This window comes from Pundamilia nyererei, unplaced genomic scaffold, assembly GCF_000239375.1.
Source record: "Pundamilia nyererei isolate P.nyererei 1_Seehausen unplaced genomic scaffold, PunNye1.0 scaffold00001, whole genome shotgun sequence".
Taxonomy (NCBI): domain Eukaryota; kingdom Metazoa; phylum Chordata; class Actinopteri; order Cichliformes; family Cichlidae; genus Pundamilia; species Pundamilia nyererei.
The window spans coordinates 5,182,114-5,205,477 of NW_005187402.1; the positions used below are offsets into that span (position 1 = coordinate 5,182,114).

Consider the following 23,364-nt stretch of genomic DNA (forward strand, 5'->3'; position numbering starts at 1 on the left):
TGAGTCATGGGGACAAACAACTGCCCGTTGTTATTGTTGTTGTTATTGTTGCTTGATGAAAAGTGGACAAAAGCCTTGGAACTGATTCACTGAGAGTCTCAAATAGACAGCATGTTGCACAGGAAGAAATACCTCCGTGCGGCGTCATGTGCATGTCCTACTGCTTATAAGAAATCGTCCTTTACTCCTCAAAGCCTGAGCCAAACATTTGCACAACTGACTTTATTCGCCCTTACGCTTCCTGCAAGCTGCATACTGTCCTTTGTGTCGGATGAATTCCAACAGTGTGGGCAAGCAGCTGTGCAGGCAAGATGTGACTTGTTTCTCCACATATAGTCCACAGTTCATTAATTACATAAAACCTTTGATACTGTCATGCTATTGTGTTGTATTGTGTTGCATTATTATTAAGACTTGAACACAGTGATCAAAAAAGTGAGAGGGAATTTAAATTTTGCACTTTGAACACTGTAACTAACTGAGTTCCAGGCAATTACTTTTGTAGCGTGAAATCCAATGTCAGCTGGGTCTGGTCAAAGGCTTCCTGCCAATTAAACTTGAAGACACCCTGTTAAAGGTTTCTTTTTTCCTCCTTTCTTCGGCAGCTATTCAATAAAAAAAATGTCCTGCGAGGAAAAATACAATGTCAAAACAAATATTTCTGTTGTCACGCTCGCAACCCTTTTCATTTCTTCTTTTTTTTTGTAGCCAGCGTGTCCTTATGATTTCCAGTTTGCTTTGGACAGCCTTTGTACCCTAAATATCCTTTTCTTTTAAAGAAGAATACTTCCTTACTGAACCTTCTCAATGCCCAGAAGAGAGAAAAAAACAAAAACAGCAACATCGGCAGGCTTGCTGTCAGTCATCTAGTCCATTAAGTGCATAACTGTTTACAGAGCTCAGCGCTGAACTGCACATACATAATTTAAACTCGATCCTAAGAGAGTTATATTCACCGAGTTTCAAAATGTGCCACTGCTCGGCGTACGGTGCATCGTATTTGCCGGGCCTCTTGAAGCTAGCGTGAGCATCGCGTGCTGTATATAACTGATTACAAATCGCTTCACCTATCTTTTCCTCAATTAGATGCTCATAGCTCCAAATGCTTTCCTCCAGTGGAAGGAAAATAAACAACAATAACAACCGGAGCACAAACAATCCCACTCCAGCCTTGCTCATTCCCACCGCATGCAATAACAAAACAGTGATCAGAGTTGATAGACACAGTGATCTAGCTGTTCCTAAATCGACCGTCTGGGCTCTCAGATAATACTGTCGAGGACTTCCTCCCCTATTTGCTTAACTCCTCGCTCCGACTCTTAAAGGGGGGGGGAAAGAATAGACGGTTTCATGTTGAGCACTTCCCATACCGTCTTCCCCTCAGAGAGCACCTTGTTTTGAAGCCCTTTTGGCTGATCGGCACTTTGCTGGGAAGAATGCATAGTGAAAAGCTTTGAAAGCTGAATATGGATGAATAATTAATGTATTTGACTTAGGAGAACAATAGCACAGAATAAAGGAGAAACTCTAACATGCTGCTAACAGTTAAAAGCTGCTGTGGAGGAAAAGAAGGGAGCAGAAGCTAAAAGAGAAGCCTCCAGGGTAAGGAAACACCACCCGAAGTGCCTTCAGAAGAATCCAGCTCGTGCAGTATAGGCTCCAAATCTCGTTATTGCGTTTTATCTGACACGCTAGCCAGATTTACTCAAATACTCCTTCACTAACACAACCCATGGTCTTGTAAATGCGTTCATTTGAATTTATTTCAGGCTGGGATCAAATTTTCTGTTAATAATATATATTAGTGGATTCTTTCAAGCAAAGTTTTAGCTGATTTTTTTTTTTTAATCTGCATTTATGCTATAACAATAGCCCAAGTACTTTATGCATCCAAGACCGTTTATCCATTACACATTAAGCTTTCTTCTTCAGCTATTATTTTTAAGCAGTCTGAAATTCAGCTACTTATGGCTAACTGCCTAACAAAGACAGCTATTTATTCATTTTTTGGCATCTATTTCAGCTTAACAGAGCATACTGTAAATTCAGGTGGGTCACAAAGTTGAGTTCAGCTACAATCCCAGCAGATTGGCCGATCTCAAGGCAACACACCTCCACTGCCTCCTTTCCTTCTCTACCTCACTTGTGCCAGCTTGTCTGCTTCTCCTGTTTCTTTTTATTTAAATTTCTGGAGCTACTCAACAATCTCTCCACATGCCAAACGCAGAAGTACCCCACTGAGGTAAAGCGGCTCCAGATGAGAAGCACTGGCTACATGGCTTTACAGTAGAAAATTACCAACGGTTTGCATATTTATATATTTATATATTATATATATTTTTGACATTTGTTCCTACCCACCCACAAAGTACATCACAATCATATTATCAGTTCTGCACGGTTTCAGATTTTGGCACAGTATCGTGAAAAATAGTCAGGGTTTTTGAAATTGGATGAACCCTCTCTTGCTCTTCCACAAACACCCACAAGCACAAACACGCATACGCACACAATCGGCTCGATACGACCCACGATAGTGGTGCACGCACAGATGCAAACATCACAACACACGTGCACACACAGAAACCCTATAACATCTGTCTAATCTTCTGTCAAACAGCTCACAGCATCACAGAGGCTTGAGACCGGGGCGACGTTGAGGCCACTCCCGGCCTCGGGCCTTTTGGTCTGGCTCGGGAAATGAATGAACCGAGGCATCCACCAAACAGACTTTCAGTAATCCTCTAAAAAATGAAATCCTTGACATTTTGGCTGCGGTCCAGCGTACAAATTTTAATATCACCAAGTGAAATTTAAATGAGACATTCATAGATCTAACTGCGTTCGTAGCGTGTGCAGAACCTGCACGCGTGTTCCAGGTGAAGGTGGGTCAATGCAATTTAAAAGGAGGCAAACAAACAAAGTTAAAGCTCTGCGGGGCGTTTTGCAACTGTCTATTCCCTCGACACACATTTGTGCAGGTATATAAAGGAGGTGTAAATCACCACTTCTCACCTGTGTCTGGTATCCCGGTTCCTGATAACAAGCCATAAAGGAGCGTTTCAAAAGGGGAGAGAAGAGAAAGTAAAAACAATTATTTATGAGGCTAACAAGAGGCTCTCAGAATTTCATAGGCTGCTAAATTTTCTCCCCATAAAGTGAAATTGGGGTTGCTTTAGACAGTTGTATTGTTTCACATTTAATATTAACCTAAACAAGAAGCCGTTTTTGGCGGGTTGGGGGTGTTTCCTCCCAGAGGAAACCTCTGCCTGAACCAGAAATATTAGTCAGCCATAGAATAAAAACAGTGAATGAGAGTAAAGATACATAAGGAGAACACTCTACAGGACAAATGACTGTGCAATCCCATTGAGAGTCAACGCTTGAAAAAATACAGAAATGAGAGAATGTAATGCCTGCAGCACAGTAGGAGATATCATCGTCATAATCCAGAGGGGAAAAAAAAGAAGAAGACGGAAAAAAACGTATCTTTGTCTCTCAGCAGAGACTTTCAGCTTCTCTCGCATCCTAAAGAGGTAGATTAGAGTCTGTGATCTCTAAACCTCACACGCTCCTCCTTCTGCATGAAGACGAACTTCAGAAAGAATTCCACCGAGATCAAATAGATTGCAGCTGCAGATCCCATCCGCAGCTAATGCCATGCTAACCCGTATCAGCTGAGCTAATTTTTTATTTCACATTGTGCTCGAGTGAATCCGATGCGCCAAATCCCACTGCTTCCTACTGCGAGAGATCCCTACCAAAAGCGGTCTTATCACGAGCACACCCAACAAGATCATTGCTCTCACTTGAGTTCCAGTATGGTTCTGGTGTATCCGTCTGGGTGGACCCTGCGAATGAAGTTAAAGTCCCCCACGTAGAGAGAGCCGTCGGGGCCGCTAGCCAGCGCCACGGGGGCAAACAGCATCATGTCCCGAGCCGCGCCGCTGCAGCTCGGGCCGCACGGGACGCTCCGATAGAAGCCGTTCCCCATCACGGTGCTGATAACAGGGGGCTGCTGGGACAGGAAGACGTTTTCTCCATTCCCTTTGTGAAGGATTCCTGGGGAGAGAGGAATGCAAAGGTGACATGAAAGGCCCTTTAAGTGTACTTCCCATCAGTGGGTGCATGCTAATGTTGCTGAAATCATTTATGAATGCAATGACAAGTAGGAATAGTTTCAGTTCTTTCACGTGTCAGACTTGGGGTCTGTCTTTTTTGTTTTCCTTTGAACTCATCACGCCAGATTTAAGGGAGTAAAAGAGTTTTGGGACAGGGCGATGTTTTTCACTCTGTTGCACCGACCAAAATTTTGTCAGTCTGACTTTTTGGACTCATTTAAATCTGGACCATCTTCTGTGTGCCTAACTCTTAACAAGTAACAAATTATGTTTTTTTGTGTGAGAAAATGCAAATTTGATACATCTCAAACCACTTTCTGAGCAGCTTTAATGGCAATAACGGCACATTGTAGCTGAGTCACCCACACTACAGCGTTTTGATGTCCTTACTTCAAGGACATCTTGGACTTCTAAGCTCTGTATCATTTCATGTAGTCTGTCCAGACTATCAACACATAACTTAAAAGAAGTCACACAGTGGTTCTTATTTATTTCAATGTCAAAGAAAGAAAGCAAAAAACATACTTTTTTTTTTCTTTCATAAAAGAAAAAACTAATTGGAATTGAATTCAAGTTTCTCCAATTCATTTTGTGGCTTTAAAAACGCAGCCAGCCTCCAAGCACCAAAAACAAGCGGATAAACTCACCGCTGCGAATGTTAAGGGCATGGTGTTTGTCCAGAGACCATCCTCCAAGGTCAGAGGGGACCAGTTCAAATCCCTGCATCAGAGCGGTCCTTCTTTCCCAGTGGATAACACCGGGACACACTTCATACTCATAGCCGACTGCCACTGGAACAGAAACACGTGCACACATCGAGAGCTTAACATTAAGCAGTAGCGTGCAATTCCTATGTGCTGCAGACCGGCTGTGCTTAACGCTGCACCACGTGGCGCAGAATGACTGCACGCGCTTGTATCTGAACAAAGCCTGAAAACAAGGCAAAGCACATACAAGTTTCCCCATATCTTTTTCAAAGCTATATTGTATCGAGTGGTGAGATAGATAAAAGGCCTGTAGGGAGACCTCATCAGTGTTTGTGTTTGAGAGACATCAGTGAGGAGTGGGGGCGTAATCAGGAGGAGTACGGCTTCATGAAGGAGCCCTAGAATTAGCTGCTTGGCCTCTTAGTTGTAATGATACGCTGTGCAGCTTCCCACTACAACTAACAACTATCAACAGATTTTCTTTTTCTTTTTTGGCTTGGCAGGATTAAATATGTTTCGGCACTAATTTGCCACTTGGAATATGTTTAAAGGCAGCAGGTGACCAAGCTGCAGGAGCTTTCAAAGTAAACACGCAAACATACTTACATACATGTCATTCTGCAGTGTGTAATCAGGCGCGCTTGCACACAGCGAAGGAAAGAAGCCCATGCACATGAGTCATTAGAGGTGGAAAAAATAAACACACAAGCAATACATTTACCTAATTAAGCAAGTGCTTTATTACAATTTTAATGGCAACTTTCTGCTGCCTTTTCTCTCACACATTCCAGTCGCTGTATGCCTATAGTCACTCTGAAAATAGCTCCTAGCTGTACGATGTCCTATGATAAACAAGACCACCTGTAAAAGTATTTGCAGAAATATGCGGTTGCTGAATCAGAAACTGTAAAATGGTTCTCTCATAATCAATTTATTGTGCACTTTTATTTAAGCATGGCTCACACTACAGCAAAAATAGGACGACAAAATCCTTGCGACTACCGTGCTGACTGCAGTCGCTCTCAGACAGATTGCAGAATGTTTGCAAATACTCACCGTTCAATCTGTAAATGCAGATTGCCAGCACGTAATCAGTGAAGTTCTTTTGCTCCACCATTTATTTCTCCGAGTGAGGACACAACATAATAAATCACACAAATGTGAGTTATTAAGACTTGTGGCAGGCAATTTACTGCAAGCTGCACATGTCTTACTTTGCACCTTGCTGAGAGGAGTGCTCATTTACTTGGAATTAGAGGGGGAGATGTTATCAGAAGGAGTGTGGAGTGGATGGCTCAAACCTCTGAGTGCAGCGCCAAAACTTTGGCACTGTCCTGGCACTCTTTACTCAGTCCTCACTCTGAGTGTTTACAACCGAGCCCCACATATTCCTGCTCGGCAATAATTACTGAAGCTGGAGGAGGAGGAAGTACAATTCTAATGCAAGATGCATACAAACATACATCTTTGTATTGCACAATCAGAATCAAAATACTTTATTATGCTTCCAGGCTTTTAGCTGCATTTCTACACCATGATCAGTACACAATGAAAACAACTCTCTGCATGTCTGCATCTCAGCAGTGCGCAACCAGACCAACTCTCAGGTTTCTTTCTTTAACTTCCCTTCATCACATAATGTCATATAATCTACTGGTATATAATACCACATGCCTGTACACAACACTGACTTTAATAAGGACCTACAGTTTCACACAGCCTGCAGAAACACCCAGAAGGATGTGCACATTGACACACCTGGCTTAGTAACAGTATCTTCACACAGACAGCTCGGGATCAGATGGGAAATAATGTTTTTTTGTCCTTCTGCACATGGTGCATATCAGTTGTTACACACGGATTTCCGGTTTCTATGGAGCAATAGTTTTCTCTGGATTAATCCTGGACTCTACTTGTGTTTCAGTCCTCAGGTCCCCAGCAATGTCTGTCAGAAAGAGTTCATCCTCATATATCGTAAACATATCGATTCTCCGTCAGCCTCCTCTCATTTATCTGAACTGCCAAAATGTTTTAAGAGAGAAACGTGTGTAAAACCTGTGCTTACACTGTGATTTTTAAGCCACAAATTTGCACTGCCCTTTGTAAAACGTTGGTCATTACAAAATGACCAAGCTGTGTGTTTTTGTATGTTTATACATGTGTAAATTGTAAGTTTTCCCTTTTTTGTAAGCCTGGCTGAGTCTGTGGCTCAGAGAGTCATGCCTTATGTGTGGATTTTGCTGTGTCCGGCCAGAAGGACCCAATGAAAAATATCCTAGTCTTTCCAAGTGGCCACTCTACCGCTGGCAGACAAGTTTAGCTCTATACCTCTGATGCAGATGGCAAGAGGTTTGTGATTTTCCCTGATTTATCGCAATTAGTTTCACTAATATGACAAACTAATCATATGTTATTGCCAACGTGACCCAGACTGATGGCAGACCGACTCTATCTTCTTGCAGTTTTGGATGCAGCACTGTTTTACGTAGTGTGACTGTAGCATTATGTAGCACGCTTTGAGTCTGACACAGAGTACAGTGTCAATTAAGAAACACCGATTAACCTAACATGCATGCCAAAGTACCCTGAATAAATCCACACATGTGCAGAGAGAACATGCAAACCCCACAGCCTGGGCTCTAATTTGGAACCTTGTTTCTGTGAGACTGTCAATCAATCAATATTTTACTTCTAAAGCACATTTAAAAAGCACAGTGTCCATCAAAGTGCTTCACACAAGGCAGCAAAGCAGATTACAACGAAAGGCAACAAAAACAGTTAAAAACAATTAAAAACAATTATAGTTACAGTTACAGTGATATTTACAGTTACATTGCACAAATGCAGACCAGATGGAAGTCCAAACTGATTTGCTTCAAAAACTAGATGGAACAGGTGAGTTTTTAAGCATGAGTTAAACGATTGAATGGAATCTGACATGCGAACATCGACAGGAAGATTATTCCAGACTTTGCGTGCGGCAATTGCAAAAGCTCGGTGCCCTGTAGTCTCTCGTCGGGGCCTTTGTTGCACTAAGGGCAGTTGGTTAGAGGATCGGAGTGATCTCTTGGGCCTATACACGCAGAGAAGGTCTGCTAGGTAACTGAGGTAAATGTGGGCTAACCATTATGCCTGCATGTGTTTCATCTGAGCGCTCTGGCTTCCTCCCACAGTCCAAAAATTAGCATGTTTGGCTAACTGGTGATTCTAAATTGGTCATGGATATGAGAAGTGTATAGTGCTGTATGAATGCATGGTTAAATTTAGCTTGAGAGGTGAGTAAGACTGAAACAGCATTGCATAAATGCCACTCTATTACACTTTAGGTAACTATCTAAATGGCAGTTGGATTCCTTTTAATTTTGTTTAGTGTTTGGTTGTCTTACACATTTCATGACGTTGCATGGATGCAGCACAGATGTATTAGCACACCTTTATTATATTAGCCAAAATAAGCAGTCAAATTAAAATCACATTGAATTATGGACGTGCCTGATAGCCAGTGCTAGCATTAGTTGATAATCCCCTATTATCAGTATGATTATGGTAAATCATACAAGAATATCATATTCAGTGTTAAACTGCTCTGATGGGCAATACTGTATTAGGTACCTCGCTGCTGTAGCCAAGCAAACACGAAAGAAAAGGCCGTTCCATCTTCCTTACTTAACCACAAGATGCTTTAAAGCTGCACGGGTTCAGTACAGAGCACATTTTAAGATGATACAGTGTTCTTAAATGAATATAATGATATACTGTAGAGTAAGGTTAGGTTGACACATCAACACAAAAGCTGGAGAAGAACAGTTGTCGCTGTCAATCACTGTTGGCACTGATCTCTTTTAACTTCACTGTAGACCAACATGCCTGTGAACTGACGGGCGCTCAAGGGAAACCATGCGGCAAAGTCAGCATAAAGATCAGATGAGATTCCGGAATACGTAAGTAGGGGCGCTCGCATTATGCAGAAACTCAGGAGATTCCCAGTAACGCGGAGAGAAACTCTCGGCAGACACACGGGGCCGACTTAAATCTCAGAGTCGGAGGGAACGATCGATATGGTGATTGGGGAGAGAAAATAATCTGTAATTTGGGGCACTGGAGATCATGGAAGAGAAAAAGAAACCTTATAGTGCTGGACAAAAGTTCTTAGAGCCTAGGAACTCTCGCTTTGGTTTCATCCAAAAAGTCCATTTGTTTCAATTTTATCTGCCTTAAGCTCAGTTAGGCTTTTAATCTTAGGTTTAAAGTCAGGCTTAAAGGACAGAAAGAGAAGTGAGAGGGATCGGAAAATGCAAAGCTGCATATATTCTTCACAAAAAAACCTTTCTTAAAAACCCCAAAGCACACATATTTGCATTGTGCGTGTTTTGACCCTTGAAGGTACATTGCATTTCCTCTTCAAAAGCCTGTTTGACAACCTGGAAAGCATTCCAGCCTTTGTAAAATGTATTAAAAGTTGCCATGAATACATTTCTGTAAATAGGAACATTTTTCTGTTTTCTTTTAAAAAAAACAAACCTACAATAAAACTGACTTAATATGAAGAACAAAGCTTTTTCCAGGACAAAACAGGCGAAACAATCTCAAAGGGAAAGTGTCAGTGTTTGGAGAACTGCTTCACAACCGAATATTACTCTAGCTATATTACAAGAAACGATACAAGCCTCAGCGCGAGAACACACACTCGCTCGCAAACAATACAGATGCACACTATAGTCCATAAATGCACACTCAATATCTCACAGGTGAAAGCTTTCATTCCCCACTGCCGAAGCCTCAGGCAATGTGTTCACCCCAGCAAACAGAGCATGATCTCCCTTTCTCTTGCTCTCTGTGGCACATGGGTGTGTGTGCATGCACAGACGTACCGCAGGATGCGTGTGTGTGCGCGAGAGACCACGCTCGTCTGTGTCTTTGCACCAACATAGCACGAGGAACTATAGAGAGGGGAGGATCAGGGGAGAACATGGGTAGAGAAGACAAAAACAATGAAGGGCAGAGGAAAACAGGAGCGAGGTAACCGGGGAGATCACAGGGAATGGAGGAAATAACAAGGAGGGAAGAAAAGCGAAAGGGAGATCAGGACAGGACAGGAAACACAGGAAATCACCCGCCTGGGTAGAGGAAGAGGGAGGCAAGGGAAAGGGGGCAAGAAGGGTGAAGTGGTTTAGCAAAGCAGGGTAAATAAAAACAGGGATCATGTGAGCCGTGAAGAGGTGAAAGATCACGAGAGAGCCGGAGCAGATGAAATGCCGATCGAACAGATAAGAGGAGGGGGAGGGATCACGAGGGGAAAAGAAGGCCTGGGGACAGAAAGATGCAATCTTGGTATGAGGCCCTACACTCTGGTGGACAAAGAGTCTGGTAAGCCTGATCTCAGTGCTTATGGAAAGCTCTATCTTGCTGCTGCACTGTTTACGCACACTCTTCCACAAAGAGGAAGCCACGGACATAGATAGCAGAAAGTTCAATGGTTTAAGCCTCGATGGCATCTTACAAAGGGCTGTTTTTTGCCATAATGAACCTAGAGAGCAATAACAGTAACAGTTTCACATCCTGTAAATCTGTTTTTCACACAGGTGAGAGAAGACACTGGGGAAAAGGAGACAGAAGGCCGCGGTAATGAAAACCTTCAGCACACAGATTTGTATTTATGTGCTTTTTACTTTTTTTTTTATTTTATCCCACAGAACCAGCGCCGTCAAACGCGTCCAAAGGGGCTATCTCCCTGTCATAGCTGACAATATCTCTGCAGAGTATTTGTAGCCTTCCGTCTTTCTGCTCCTCCCTCTCCTTACATCTCTACTCTTGTTTGCTGTCAGCGCCATTTCAGGTTTCAGGGACCTTGGACAGAGTCAAGCTAAGTGCTGTTCAGTAACACTATTATTTATGCATATGTTGTTAGTTGCTGTGGTTTCTCTGCTGTTTTCTTTACCGCAACAGGTGTTGAAGCAGATTCTCAGCGTTTCTCCCTCTCGCTTCCTCTTCTTCTCTTAACTTTCTCCCCAACTCCACTTTCTTTGGTTGTAATAACCCAAAATAAATAAGTAATTCTAATAAATTTTGGCATTTTTTTGCCTTTCAGTCAACAATTCCGATTGCTACGCTGTCAGACAGGACAGGCAAAAAGAAGAAAATGTTTCCCTTCTCACCGCATTCACGATATGTTCTTAATTTCATAATGATATTTCACTTATAGGAAACCCTTTGGTGTGCTGCAGTGAATCGGCAGTTGTTGAACTACTGTTAAAAAGTTTAAATCAAACACTGAAATCTCCCATCTGTAATTTCGTAGCAGGACATTGTCTATTAACAGTTGGGTGATTACCCACTGAATGGTCAATCATTTACACAATGACTTCCAATCAGGCTTTTGTGCAAACCGCAGTGCTGAAACGCTCCCTCGCAGACCTAAGAGTTAACAGGGACGATGATAAAAGAAAATCTGTTTTTCTGTCTTTCAAAGGGTTTTATTCATCTGGCCTGCATCCTGTCTGAAAGAGGAAAAAAAACATTTCTCTGAGTCCCTCAGATTTGATTTATACTAAGCTAACGGGAGCTTTGCTTGTAGAAATAGTTAAATATCTCTGTGGGCAGGCTTGTTTGTTTCCTTGTCCAGAGTTGGACGAAAAAAGATTGATAGCCCTCTCATATCTGTGAATTAACTGGAGCGAGGGGAACACAAGGGGAAAGAGCTACCCTGGCTCCGTCCAATGTTCACAAAGCTCGCCTAAAAATATGCCTCCAAAGCTCACTAATTAATGCGGTTTAGCTTAAACAAAGCTGTAAAACCAAGCAACAAACTGTGGGGGTTTTTTTTGGAGAAGTTGTGTTCCGCTACATTTTCTTTTCTTGGTGAAAAACAGTCTTATTTGTAATTACTTTGCGGCTAGGGCTTGGAAGGTAAGTGGAAGGTCTGCATGCTAAAGTGTCCTTCGACAAAATGCTAAAACCAAAAATATCCCAAAAGCACCCATCGGTGTGTGACTGTGTGTTTCAGATAAAGCTCCAAGGTAGACAGAATAAAGCGCAGTGTTAAAGTGTGGCTAGAAATATAAAGTGGATGGGAAAAGTTAAACTGCCAATACTTTTATTAATAAAAAGTAATAAAAAGCAACTCCCAAACCACAAACTGGATTAACCATCTGTGTAGGCTCGCATTCATCAAGGTCGTGTTCGTCTTCAGAGCTTGAAAAAAAGAAGAAGCCCACTGGACTTCTTCAAGTTTGTGAAGACTCTGATTCAAAAGGCATCTTCACTTCTAAAATCAAAGGTGGAGAGTCCCATCCATTTACCCCCTAGTGGGGGTTGTTCCCTTTGGAGGGGGTCCTGGGAGTCGTTGACCTACTACTGATCATCTGTGTTTCTTCTTCACTCATCTTTTTTCATTCTTTATGAGTTAATACACACACTGCATCCAATCACTGGTTATTATTCATCTCTGCTGTCTTCCACAGTTTGTCTATTGTCCTGTTTCCCTCCCCTCATCCCCAACCCCTTGCGGCAGATGCCTGCCCCTCCCTGATCTTGGTTCTGCTGAGATTTAAAGTTGTTAAAACTCAGATTTTCCTTCTCACTGACGCCAAGTGCTCCCTCATAGGGGGTCATCTGATTGTTTGGGGTTTTTTTCCCGTTATTGCAGGGTCTTTTGGTGTTGTAGAGCATCCCCTCTGTTCAATGACTGTTGTTCACATAGATGACCTCCTTCAGTCCTCTCTCAAACCATCTGTCTTCCCTGTCCAAAATGTGAGCATCATCATCCTTGACAGAGCGTCATTTGTCTTTTAGGTGCACATTTACAGCTCAGTGTTGTGCCATTGTGCCATGCATTTATGGAGGCTGGTTTCTCCAATCCAGAGGTCCTTTTATTCAAGCTCTCAAGGCTTCTGCATTAACCCCGCTATTTATTAGTGCATTTAATGTTTAGTGGAAACAAAAATACACTAAACAAAAATAGTCTGGCCCTGCCTTATGAACATGAGATGGTGTGATCGTATCATGAAGCTATGAAAGAGCGCAAATAAGTGAAGTGCTGAAACATTCATTTCAATATGTTCACCAAACCCAATCATAGGAGATCAAACTCAACACTTAAAACTTTAATGGGCTGAAAAATAGGCCTTTTTTAATCTCCTGCTCTTGCTCTTTCACACACACACACACACACACACACAGATTATTATGATTATTTTTGAATGCGAAAATTATTATGGACTGATGGCATCATTATGTTTACTATGCAGGAGGCCTATCATAATATTATCATTCATTTTGTTATTATGTTTCCCCAGGTAGACGCCTTTCGCATGGCACTCAGGACTGCTGCTGGTTTTAATTTATCTGGGATGAGTTGGATTTTTATCTGTGCTTTTAACAGACTCTCCCATGGCTAAGAACAAATCAATAGTTTGTAGTCCTTTTCTTGATCCACAAGTTATCTTACCTTCTTTCTTTTGTGGTATTTGGCATGAAAGTTAAATGTTTGTTGCCAAATGTGAAAAAAGACATTAATGAATAATTTCATATTTTACCTACCAGTTGCATAAGTGAGACCCCAGACCTCCTGACCATAAACATCCGTCTTGTTCCAGACCAGCCTGTGGACCAGACCAGGCCCGGCAGGATACCACCGCTGGTATAACCTCCCTTGGACTGAGGCGCGGACATGAACCTTGGACAGACCGCCCAGCGGGGAGACAGGGGATGATGGGGAGGGAGGAGTGAGGAGGATTCGCAGGAGAGAGAGGTAGCCAGCAGCACGAGTGCTCAAGTAGCTCAGCTTCACAAAGGCTCCTGGGATTGAAACGTCTTCCTGCACTGCCTGGGGAGAATAAGCAGAGGAGCAGAGTGAGAAATACAGGTGATGGTGAGAGCATAAATGAGAAATGAAAGAGAGTGACAGAGTAATATAGGAAAGAAAGGTGTTTTATCATGACTTTGTATTTGTATAATGAGCTAGAGTAATAAGTGTTATTGGCAGGTACAGAAGAAAATAGCTGCAACAGTAGGGTGCAGTAAGTACACAGAGTACGTGTCAATGTTTTCTTATCTTTTTTAATACATGAAATGAAGTCTGCACCACAATGATATCTGTAGAAAATAGAAAAAGTATTAAAGTCTTGAGTCATGGATGGAAAATGGGAAGTAAGTGCAGTGATTTATTGAAACATGCAATTATATGCATTAAATATATTAAATATAGTATATAAGGCAAAAACCGATGCTTTCTTGTCATTTCTTCTCCAGGCTTCTTGAAGGACATTTAAAGCTCTTCTCTGGATGTTGCTGCCTTTTGTTCTGTTCTCTGTCAAGACGATCCTACACTGTGTCAATAATACTGAGATCTGGGCCCAGGGGAGGCCAATCCATGACTGATGTTGTGTTTTTCCATCCGAATATGGTTTTACTGCACTGGAAGTGTGTTTGGCATCACTGTCATGTTGATCCGTACCAGCTGATGCTTGCCAGATGGTGGATAAAAATCTGATGGCACTTTTCCGCGTTCATAATTCCATCAGTTTTCACATGACAGTAACAAAGGACTAAAAGCTACCATTTAAAATTGGTTGTGCTGTCTGTGCCTCGGTGTTTTATAGGTCAGCGACTTAATAAACAAACAAAAAACATTCATCTTTGGATGCTGGCTGACTTTTGAGCTGTTCTCTGTCAAGGTGATCCCACACTGTGTCAATAATATTGTTATCTGGGCTCTGGGGAGGCCAATCCATGATGGATAGTGTTCCATTATGTAGGTGTTTTCTACCTAGATATGCTTTTACTGCACTGCTAGCGTGTTCGGGACTGTTCTCGTGCTGAAAAATGGAGCTCAGACATCTTCTATAGGGTATTCCACGGCGAATAAAAATCTGAAGGTTGTTTTCTGTTGATAATCCCATCAATTTTTAAATATCTCCAACACCACTGGCTAAAATGCAGCCCCACAGCCACCATGGTAGAGCCTGTAGGCCAATCTTTAGTCCAGTTCTTGTGTATTTCAGCATTCTTTACCCTTTCTGTACGAATGACTTCTTGATAGCCTGGCTTCTTGGAAGCAAACGTCAAAGATAATACAAACATACACCGACAAGTATGCTTGCACATGTTTCAGTAAGTTGCTGGATGCATTTCCGGTTTTCCTAGTAAGATATAGATAAATGAGGGGTGACCCAAGACTTTTGCACAGCACTGTATATCCAGTATATACTGTATTACTCTATTCATAAAGTTTTTCATTTAACCAGCTGCCTGTGTTCACTATAGTCAATGAACATGTTACATGTACGAACTGTCAGTGCTGTTCTTTCCATTTATTTACCCGATGCTTGTGTGAGCTAAGATAAAAAATGTCCCTTCATTCATTTTGATGTTCTGTTGATACAAAGTGCAGATAGTGTATCTGTGGCCTTGAATGATGATATTTTCAAGCGAGAGCGAAAAGGAATAATGTGCTTTGTGCTTTTAATCTACCAAAAAACCACAAAAAACAAATGTAGTGAGAGAGAAAAAAAAGTCACAGGGTGAGGTCCTGCTCTCTGTGAACAACAAAAAAACCCAATCTTTGGCGCTACATTGTGAAGTAAATATGTAACCATCTGAATGACCTTCACATCTGATTTTCAGGTACTTAATTTGCTTTTGTGGTGGGGAAGTGTATGGATGTAGCACACATTTGCATTTTGTTCATTTGGTGTTTGCATGATGCAAATATGAATCGAGCTAAATTTGCACAATCCTGTTTGTCTCAATCCTGTGAGGCCAGGTTGGTTTGTTGCTGAGCTGTTACAAAGTTTATGTAAGCTTCATTCTCGCTGACACTCACACGCACACATTAAATGCTTCGTTACTCTTGCTATTTTTATTTCTTTATGCCTAAATCCAGGCAATTATGTTCAGTTAATTAGGTGAGAAAAGATATCAGGAAATCAGCACCATCACATAGCTACCATAGTCGTGGGCTTGTGTTTGAGAACAGTGATTACGTCTGTCAACAGGGATTTTACCTGTAGCTCAGGTATGGCTGGCCCCTTCTCTGCACACGATGCGGTGTATCTGGAAAGTGGGTAGGGCAGGACGAGAGGATAGGGACTCAGAACGCTCCTGATGTCACATTTAGGAGCTTGAGGTTCCTCCCTGGACATTGTCACCTGATCTAGAACCAGGAAGTTGTTATTTGGGGACCAGATGGTTCGTGTTTGAGGGAGGAAGGGTGGACGCTGGAACATCAAGGTCATAGACATGGCGCCCAAGGTCACCAGGTCAAAGCTGGAGAGAAATGAGGAGCAACTAAGTTTGGAGGAGAAAAGGAATTAGAAATGTAGTTTTTTGTGTGTCTCTTGTGCCTAAATTTGTACCTTCCATCCTGCCTACTTATGGTGTAACCATACTCGGGGTGCTGCGGAAAAGAGATGTTGACTCCAACGAGAGGAGAGCCATCCTGCAGCACAACGCTACCTCGGATCACAGCTACCCGACTGCCAAAACAAAGACGAGAGAGAGAGAGGGAGAGGGAAAAAAGAGATGGAGATAAACAAAGAGAGGGAGAGATGACAGGTTTACAGTGATGGAGAACATAATCACTGTTTGAAGAGAGAGGCACATTGTGATGCACTTGCCAGATGACCTTGTGCGAATAAAAAAGCAGCTGAGTTTATTCTTCTCAGTACAATTCCATTTTTCCGCACAGAAAAAAGTCTGCCAGAGACTGCCAGGATACAAGGATCACAAATATAGCTTCACCCACAGTAAAACCTTTCAACACCTTGTCATAAAGAGACCAAAACTTCCACATCATTTTTATATTACAGTGACAGCACTACCTGCAGCAAAAAAACCAAGAAAAAAACAAAGCAGGCCAGGTTGTTCTTTAAAAAGGCCCTAAATGATGAGAAGCATCTCTCCCATTTGAAAATATTCATCTTGATTTTGCAGGTAAAGAATAGATTACACTGCTTGAACCTGGACTAACAGCTGCCCCGGTGCAATAAAGACAGATTTAGGCCGACACATGCGTTGCACACGCACACACATACGCACACATTCACGATGGAGTCAATCTGTTACTCCGGAAAAAAGGATAAATGAAGGATGGTGAGGTGTTCTCCGGGTGACTGCGTAGTCCCGTTTGTTACTCCTGTCCTGAAAGCTGCAATCGATTTCCCCTCAGAAAAAAATGCCACATAATTAATTTATTTGTTTATTCTACAAGTGAACCAACGGGTCGGGGAAAAAAAGAAGCACTTTGCCATTTTTCAGAGTGGTATCCCCTTTTGTTTTCCAAACCAAATTTTCTAGGTCATCATAATGTCGCTGAGATGGATTTGCGCTCTTAGACAGCAGTCAGAGGGTGCTGAAAAATTTATGGTGACACCTTTACGACTGGTGTAACTGAATGACACATAAAGCATTAATATGTACCAAACAAACACTCTGTAGCTGGATTCTGACACGGATCCTGGAAGAAGGAACAATGTGCTGTCGTGTGACTGCCGATCTTCAGGGTAACAGATGTACGTGCAGGCGCTTGAACACACGACATGCCCCATTCACATGCAAACACAAATCCTCATTAAACAAATGACATCCAGTGGACGTTGCAAGTCATTAAAATGGATGTATTTGTCCATCGTCTACTCCTGAGGTCGTTCAGCGCACCGTGCAGTCGAACAACTCGAGAGCATGGATGCGCAAACACAAATACTAGACTACATATAAGAATACGGCACAAAGAGTAAATAAGCGCATACCTGGTATCAAAGGGCACGTCTCCAGGGAGAGTGTGTGTGGCCGCCTTGCCAAGAAGGAAGCGGATGCGGTGGTAGAAGCTGTGAGTGTGCGTGCTGGTGGGAGAATGGGGTGTGGTGAGGGGAAGCGAGCCCTGCTGCAGCAGGGCCAACGGGTCGGCCGAACCCTGGCACAGGGGGTCAGAGCCACAGCTCAGCTGCTCGCAGCAATCGGGATCTACGCAGTCCAACAGGCCATCTGAAACGCACAGGAGGTTAAAATTGTACAAAAGAGAAGACCAACAGCAGCAAAAAGGCACGCATTTTCAAACAAGCACCACAGAAGAGGTGGTTTAGAGGGGAATTAAATTTACTACTTCACCTTAGAATGCATAATTAACACAGGCTTTAATATTTGTAAGTGGCTATAAGGTTAAGAGGACCAAGGCCAAGGTACTCTATGCACCTTCAGTAAAAGACTAGAAGCAGACCCAATAAAACCTCAGACATAATATCAAATAAATGATACTTGCAGTGCCGGCCAGTGAGAAACTCTTTCGGAGTAATGCGATCTGCAATAACGAACTATGCATGCATCATCGTTATCACAAGAATCAATCAAATGAAATTTATTAGGGGCCATCAGAGTACAATTATAGCATCTATTGCTATAAATCAGACTTGAATCGCCAGCATTATTTGAATGTGATCCATAAAAGGCTGGCATAAACAATGAGCCACGGATACAAAGCAGGGCGGCAGGTAATAGGACCCAGGCTGGCATTTGTGTTTCCTATTTCAAGCCTGTTTCTGAAAAGGCAGGAAACAGTGCTGACATTTAAATGCATCTGACCACAGAGCAGGGAGCTAAAGGCCAACAATATTCTATTATAACCTCCCCCTGCAAAGATAACTCAGTACAATGGCTGAATTCCATAAGATTCACTATCTGAACTTGAAAGCACATTATTAATTGAATTTGAAATATCATTCAAGGAACAGACAAGTTTGTAGCTTATTAGGGAGGCGCGGCTCTTAAACGCTGCGCACAAAGACGAACAGTAAAAATGGAAATTTGGAACACGTGTAATACATATAAATATGTATGTGCATGTGATTTTACTGCTCAGATGTGCAGAATAAATGCTCTTTTTCTATTTTTTTCTTCAACAGAAAGCACAATACATCTTTTTCTTCGCTCCCATCCAGGCAGAATAATTGAAACTCTCTCTTCAACGTTCTTCTTTATTCTCTGATTACTTGTGATAGCATCATTCCATCTCTGTCTATCTTCAGAGACAAAAAGATTGCGTCGAGAGAAGGCTATGAGAGCCTACCATATATCTGCCAATTAAGAGCGATGGCTGAATTGTGCGGCTGGAAATTATGGCATTTGAAAAGCTGCGCAGAGAGGTGGAAGTACTGCAAGGTAAGAGAAGTAGGAACCGACTGCATGAGGCGTTGTCAGCAAGCACTTCTTTGGCATAAGCACAAGTAAAGTGAACACTTTCACAACTTCAGTACAGACATTTAGACATTTGAAGATTAATATTCATATGGTATTTTAATGCAGTATGTGTTTACAGTGATCCCATTTTGCATATATTGCCATAGAGTGTATTCACTGCATCTTTTTTTTGTCTGGCTTCCATCTGCTCGCTACATCAACCTCTACTTAACCTACTCTTTCACAAAGAAAAAAATATATTAAATCAAATCCTGTCTTTTAGTCTCATGTGGGATGAGCTCAAACTGCACCCCAAGGAGCTGGAAAATGAAGGCGACACGAACGTGCCAAAATCTGCAGTCCCTCAAATTGAGGCTGGCTCCAAAAGCAAATAGTCTCCCTTGTTAAAATGTCCGACTTCAAAGCAGAAAAAAGCATGTTTACAGCCTTCTACAAAAATGTGCTAATAATTGTACAAACAGACCAAGAAGTTTGCTCAGGGAAATTTTGATATTTTGGCGTGTTACTTAGTGCTAATTAGCTGCTAGCTGATACCTCATCACAACTCGTTGCCATTATGATATGGTTACCTGCCCCAAAGAAAAAAGAGCCAACTTAGCAACAGCTAAATTTCAGCTTAAAATTCATTCGAAATAAAAACAAATTAAAATTTAACATGTGCATAAATATTCAGTCTTTTCCGTTACATTGAAAATTGAGCTCAGGTGCATCTTGTTTCCACCAATCATCTGTCAGATGTTTTGACCACTTGACCGATCACTCAGTCCACCTGTGCTAAACTCAAACCAAGCCATGAAGTCCAAGAAACTGTCTACAGACCTCTGAGATAGAACAGTATTGAGGCACAGATCTGGGGAAGGTACAGAAAAACTCCTGCAGCATTGAAAGTCCCAATGAGCACAGTGGACTTCATAAATCCTCAGCTGTAAATGGGAACCACCAGGACTTCTTGAACAGCCGCCTGGCAAACATGAGTGACTGAGAAAGTGATCCAATGGTCGCTCTGACAGAACGTCAGTGTTGATCTATGGAGACGGGAAGCCAACCTTTTCTGCAGCACTTTAACAATCAGACCTGCATGATAGAGTGGCCAGAGGAAAGCCACTCAGTAAAAGGCTCATGACAGCCCACCTGGAGTTTACCAGAAGTCACCTGAAGGACTCCCAGACAATGAGAAATAAAATTTTCTGCTCTAATAAAACAAAATTTGAACTCTTTGACCTGAATGCAAGACATCATGTCTGGAGGAACCCAGGCACCGCTTCTCATATGGGCAATGCCATCCCTATAGGAAGCACGGTGGTGGCAGCATTATGCTGTGGGGCAGCAGGAATTGTTAGTCTAGTCAGGGTCGAGTGAAAGATGAATGCAGCAACATACAGAGACATCCCTGATGATAATCTGCTCCAGAGTGCTCTGGAGTACACAGCCAAGATAACAAAGAACCAGCTTTGGGACCGCTCTGTGAACCTCCTCGAGTGTCGCTCTCCATCCAGACTGATGGAGCTTGAGAGGTTTTGCAAAGAAGAATGAGTGAAACTGCCCAAAAATAGGTATGCCAAGCTTGCGGCATCAGACTTGAAAAGAGGGTATAAGGTGCTGCTGAAGGTGCTTCACCGAAGTAGGGAGCAAAGGCTGTGAGTACTTATGTACATGTCATATTTTTGTTTTTTTGTTTTTATAAATTTACAAGAATCTCAAAGAAAAGGATTTACAGCTGAAAAATGAATTGAATCCATTCTGGACTAAAGCTGTAACCTGACACAAGGTGAAAGAAGTGAAGTGCTGGGAACAGTGTCTTTTACATCAAGGAATCAAACAAATTTTACATTGTGAGATACATTCAGCCCACTTTGATCTTAAGTGGGACGGACCAGTGAAACTCCCTTTTCTGTGGGTGCAAAGAAGTTTAACTGCACATTTAATCCCTGAGATCTCAATATAAGAAAATGAAGTGCAAATTAATAATGCATCTCAGTTTTTCTATGTTAGCATTAAGTAATTCTGCAGTAGTAAATTAAAGAAATCTGTCAGTACAATTCTTTGGGCTTAAATTTTAAAAATTAAATGTGTAAAATTGCAGAGAAGTTCTGGTAGCTCACTGCCCAGACTGTCCTGTAATTACAGTATAAAGCAGAAATTTTTTAATTAATTAATAGAAAATGTCCTATTTTTCTTTTTCTTTACTGTGAACCTGACAGAAATATGTGCAGATAGAGAAAAAACCTGAAGCTTTTCTGACATGTGATTGCTCATCTGTTATTTAATAATTTTGGTGTAGTTGTAAAACTTATGAGAACGCAGTAGGTACCAAATGTCCTTCACGTTTCTCAAAGCGTGTTGGATTGGAGTCTTTGCAGGGTTGATTCCGGGCCACAGGCCCTATGTTTAAAACCCTGGTTTTACAGGAACAGTTTGAAATTTTAGAAAATGTAATTTCTCGCTGAGAGTCAGATGAGAAAATCTAGATACCACTCTGTTCAGAATATGTTTACTGCCAGCAACTGATTAGCCTAAAAGTGGATGCATCAGGAAAACAGTCGAGCTGGCTTTGTTCAAAGGTATTAAAACCAATAAGCAGCTTTAAAGATTACAAATTAAAAATCATATTTTCTTTCCTCATCCAAACAAAAACCATAACAACAGTTTGCAGTTTTATGGGGATGGCAGGGCAGGTTGTGGGTCAAACTATTTCTTGGCAGGGCAGTGACTTCCTGGAGTGTTTGCTGGCTGGCTCCTTCCAGCATCATGCCAGAAAACCAGACACGAGGCTGTCAGAGTGTCAGACAACAAGAATCCAGGATGTCAGATCTCCTTATAACAGCAGACACTTAATTGTTTCAACCTTAACATATAGCCCCGTGATGGCCTGCCAATGCACTCAGTGTCTACCCAAACTTAAGCCGGGAAAAGCTCCAAGACTAGCTCGATAAGTTAATCTTATGTCTTCAAATTCTAATACTTTGTTTTATCTAACTTTGTAGCTAGCTGAGATAACTCCTGATGTCATCATTTCTTACAGATCTGACAAAACTCCCTCAGTACCACAGAAGACACTGTATTTTTCCCAGGGTGGATAGTATTCCCTTAAGCAGTATGCTGACATTTATGCAAAAAAATGGTGAAAGTGCACCATTAAATGAAGAAATGTGTAACTGAATAAACAGTTAATGCTATTCATCACTACAACAGTCCTTTATTCCTTAAAAACCACAAATGAACACACGCACACACAAAAATAGACCGAACAAAAAGACATAATCCATCGATACAATACTGAAGCATAACCACACCGCTGCCAAGGCACAGTCCTGCTAGGACTCCTTTCCTCTATTCAGCCCTTATTTTACAGTCTACAAAACATTTTTTATTGCCCGGGCTCTGACGTTATAATCCAAAATAAGGACCTGTAATTCATGTGCTGAACAGCCATCAGCGCCGATTTTGTGAAGTGTCGCTGAGTCAATCATGCAGTTTGTGTAAACAATGTGGAGACGGACAAAAAGAGTTGCTTTGTAGCTACCTAAAAAGAAACCTGTGCAACCAGAAACCAGAGAAAATATGTATGTGTTTGTGGTTTCTTGTGGCTGATTCAAACAACTCTCATCAAAAAACTTGGAGCCACAAACAAAAAAAAGGGAAAAAGGGTTTTCCTCCAAACAAAAGCAACACTACCTTGTTTGCAATGATGGATTACATCCCCGGCTTAACAGCCATGCCCATAATGGATATTTGATAGAGTTTCAAAGCGAATGGGCACAGTTGAAAGCAATGCAATAGTGCACTACATCCTTACAACTACCTTTTTTATTTTGTAAAAGAGCTGCAGATGGGACCGATATGGCGACGGAATGATTGTAATGAGTAGAGATCCTGCCATCGCTGAAATGTTCCTTTCTTCAGCTAGGAAAACACAACTACATGGCCTTGAGACACAAACCTCTCACCTGCCACCAGACACCTGACAACCATAAGCAAAAAAGAAGCAGAAATCTATTATGCATGGTTTGCTGTATTTGGACTTGGGAAATTTTCTCTGAGTGCCTTTTATCCTAGCAGGTGGTATGCATATTAGACATTTAGCTGTGATAAGAGGAAAAGCAGACAAACACACTCGCACAAAATGAAGAGGCATACACACACAAATACGTATTCAGTATAATAATGTCCAGCAGGACTCTTCGGGAGTCTCAGCAGGACTGGGACAGCACAGTGCGATGAAGGGGAGGAACAATGAGGCTGATTTTTTCTTTTTTTGTTTAGATGGAAACTGAACAAGAAGTAACAGGGTAGAAGGGACAATCTGCCCGAAAGACAGAAAAGAAAGAGGTAAAGAGATGGAAAAT

At 41.9% G+C, this 23,364-nt stretch overlaps 1 protein-coding gene across 1 annotated transcript in view; it reads right to left on the reverse strand.

Moving 5' to 3' along the window:
* Positions 1 to 23,364, reverse strand: part of tenm1 (teneurin transmembrane protein 1) — a 191,533-nt gene that overhangs the window by 52,572 nt on the left and 115,597 nt on the right. The window contains exons 15-21 of the mRNA XM_005719538.1: positions 17,575 to 17,809; positions 16,183 to 16,302; positions 15,832 to 16,093; positions 13,367 to 13,652; positions 4,769 to 4,912; positions 3,810 to 4,062; positions 3,016 to 3,036 (exon numbers count right to left, since the gene is read on the reverse strand). Of these exons, the coding sequence (XP_005719595.1) occupies positions 3,016 to 3,036; positions 3,810 to 4,062; positions 4,769 to 4,912; positions 13,367 to 13,652; positions 15,832 to 16,093; positions 16,183 to 16,302; positions 17,575 to 17,809 (1,321 nt within the window). The remainder of the gene's footprint in view (positions 1 to 3,015; positions 3,037 to 3,809; positions 4,063 to 4,768; positions 4,913 to 13,366; positions 13,653 to 15,831; positions 16,094 to 16,182; positions 16,303 to 17,574; positions 17,810 to 23,364) is intronic.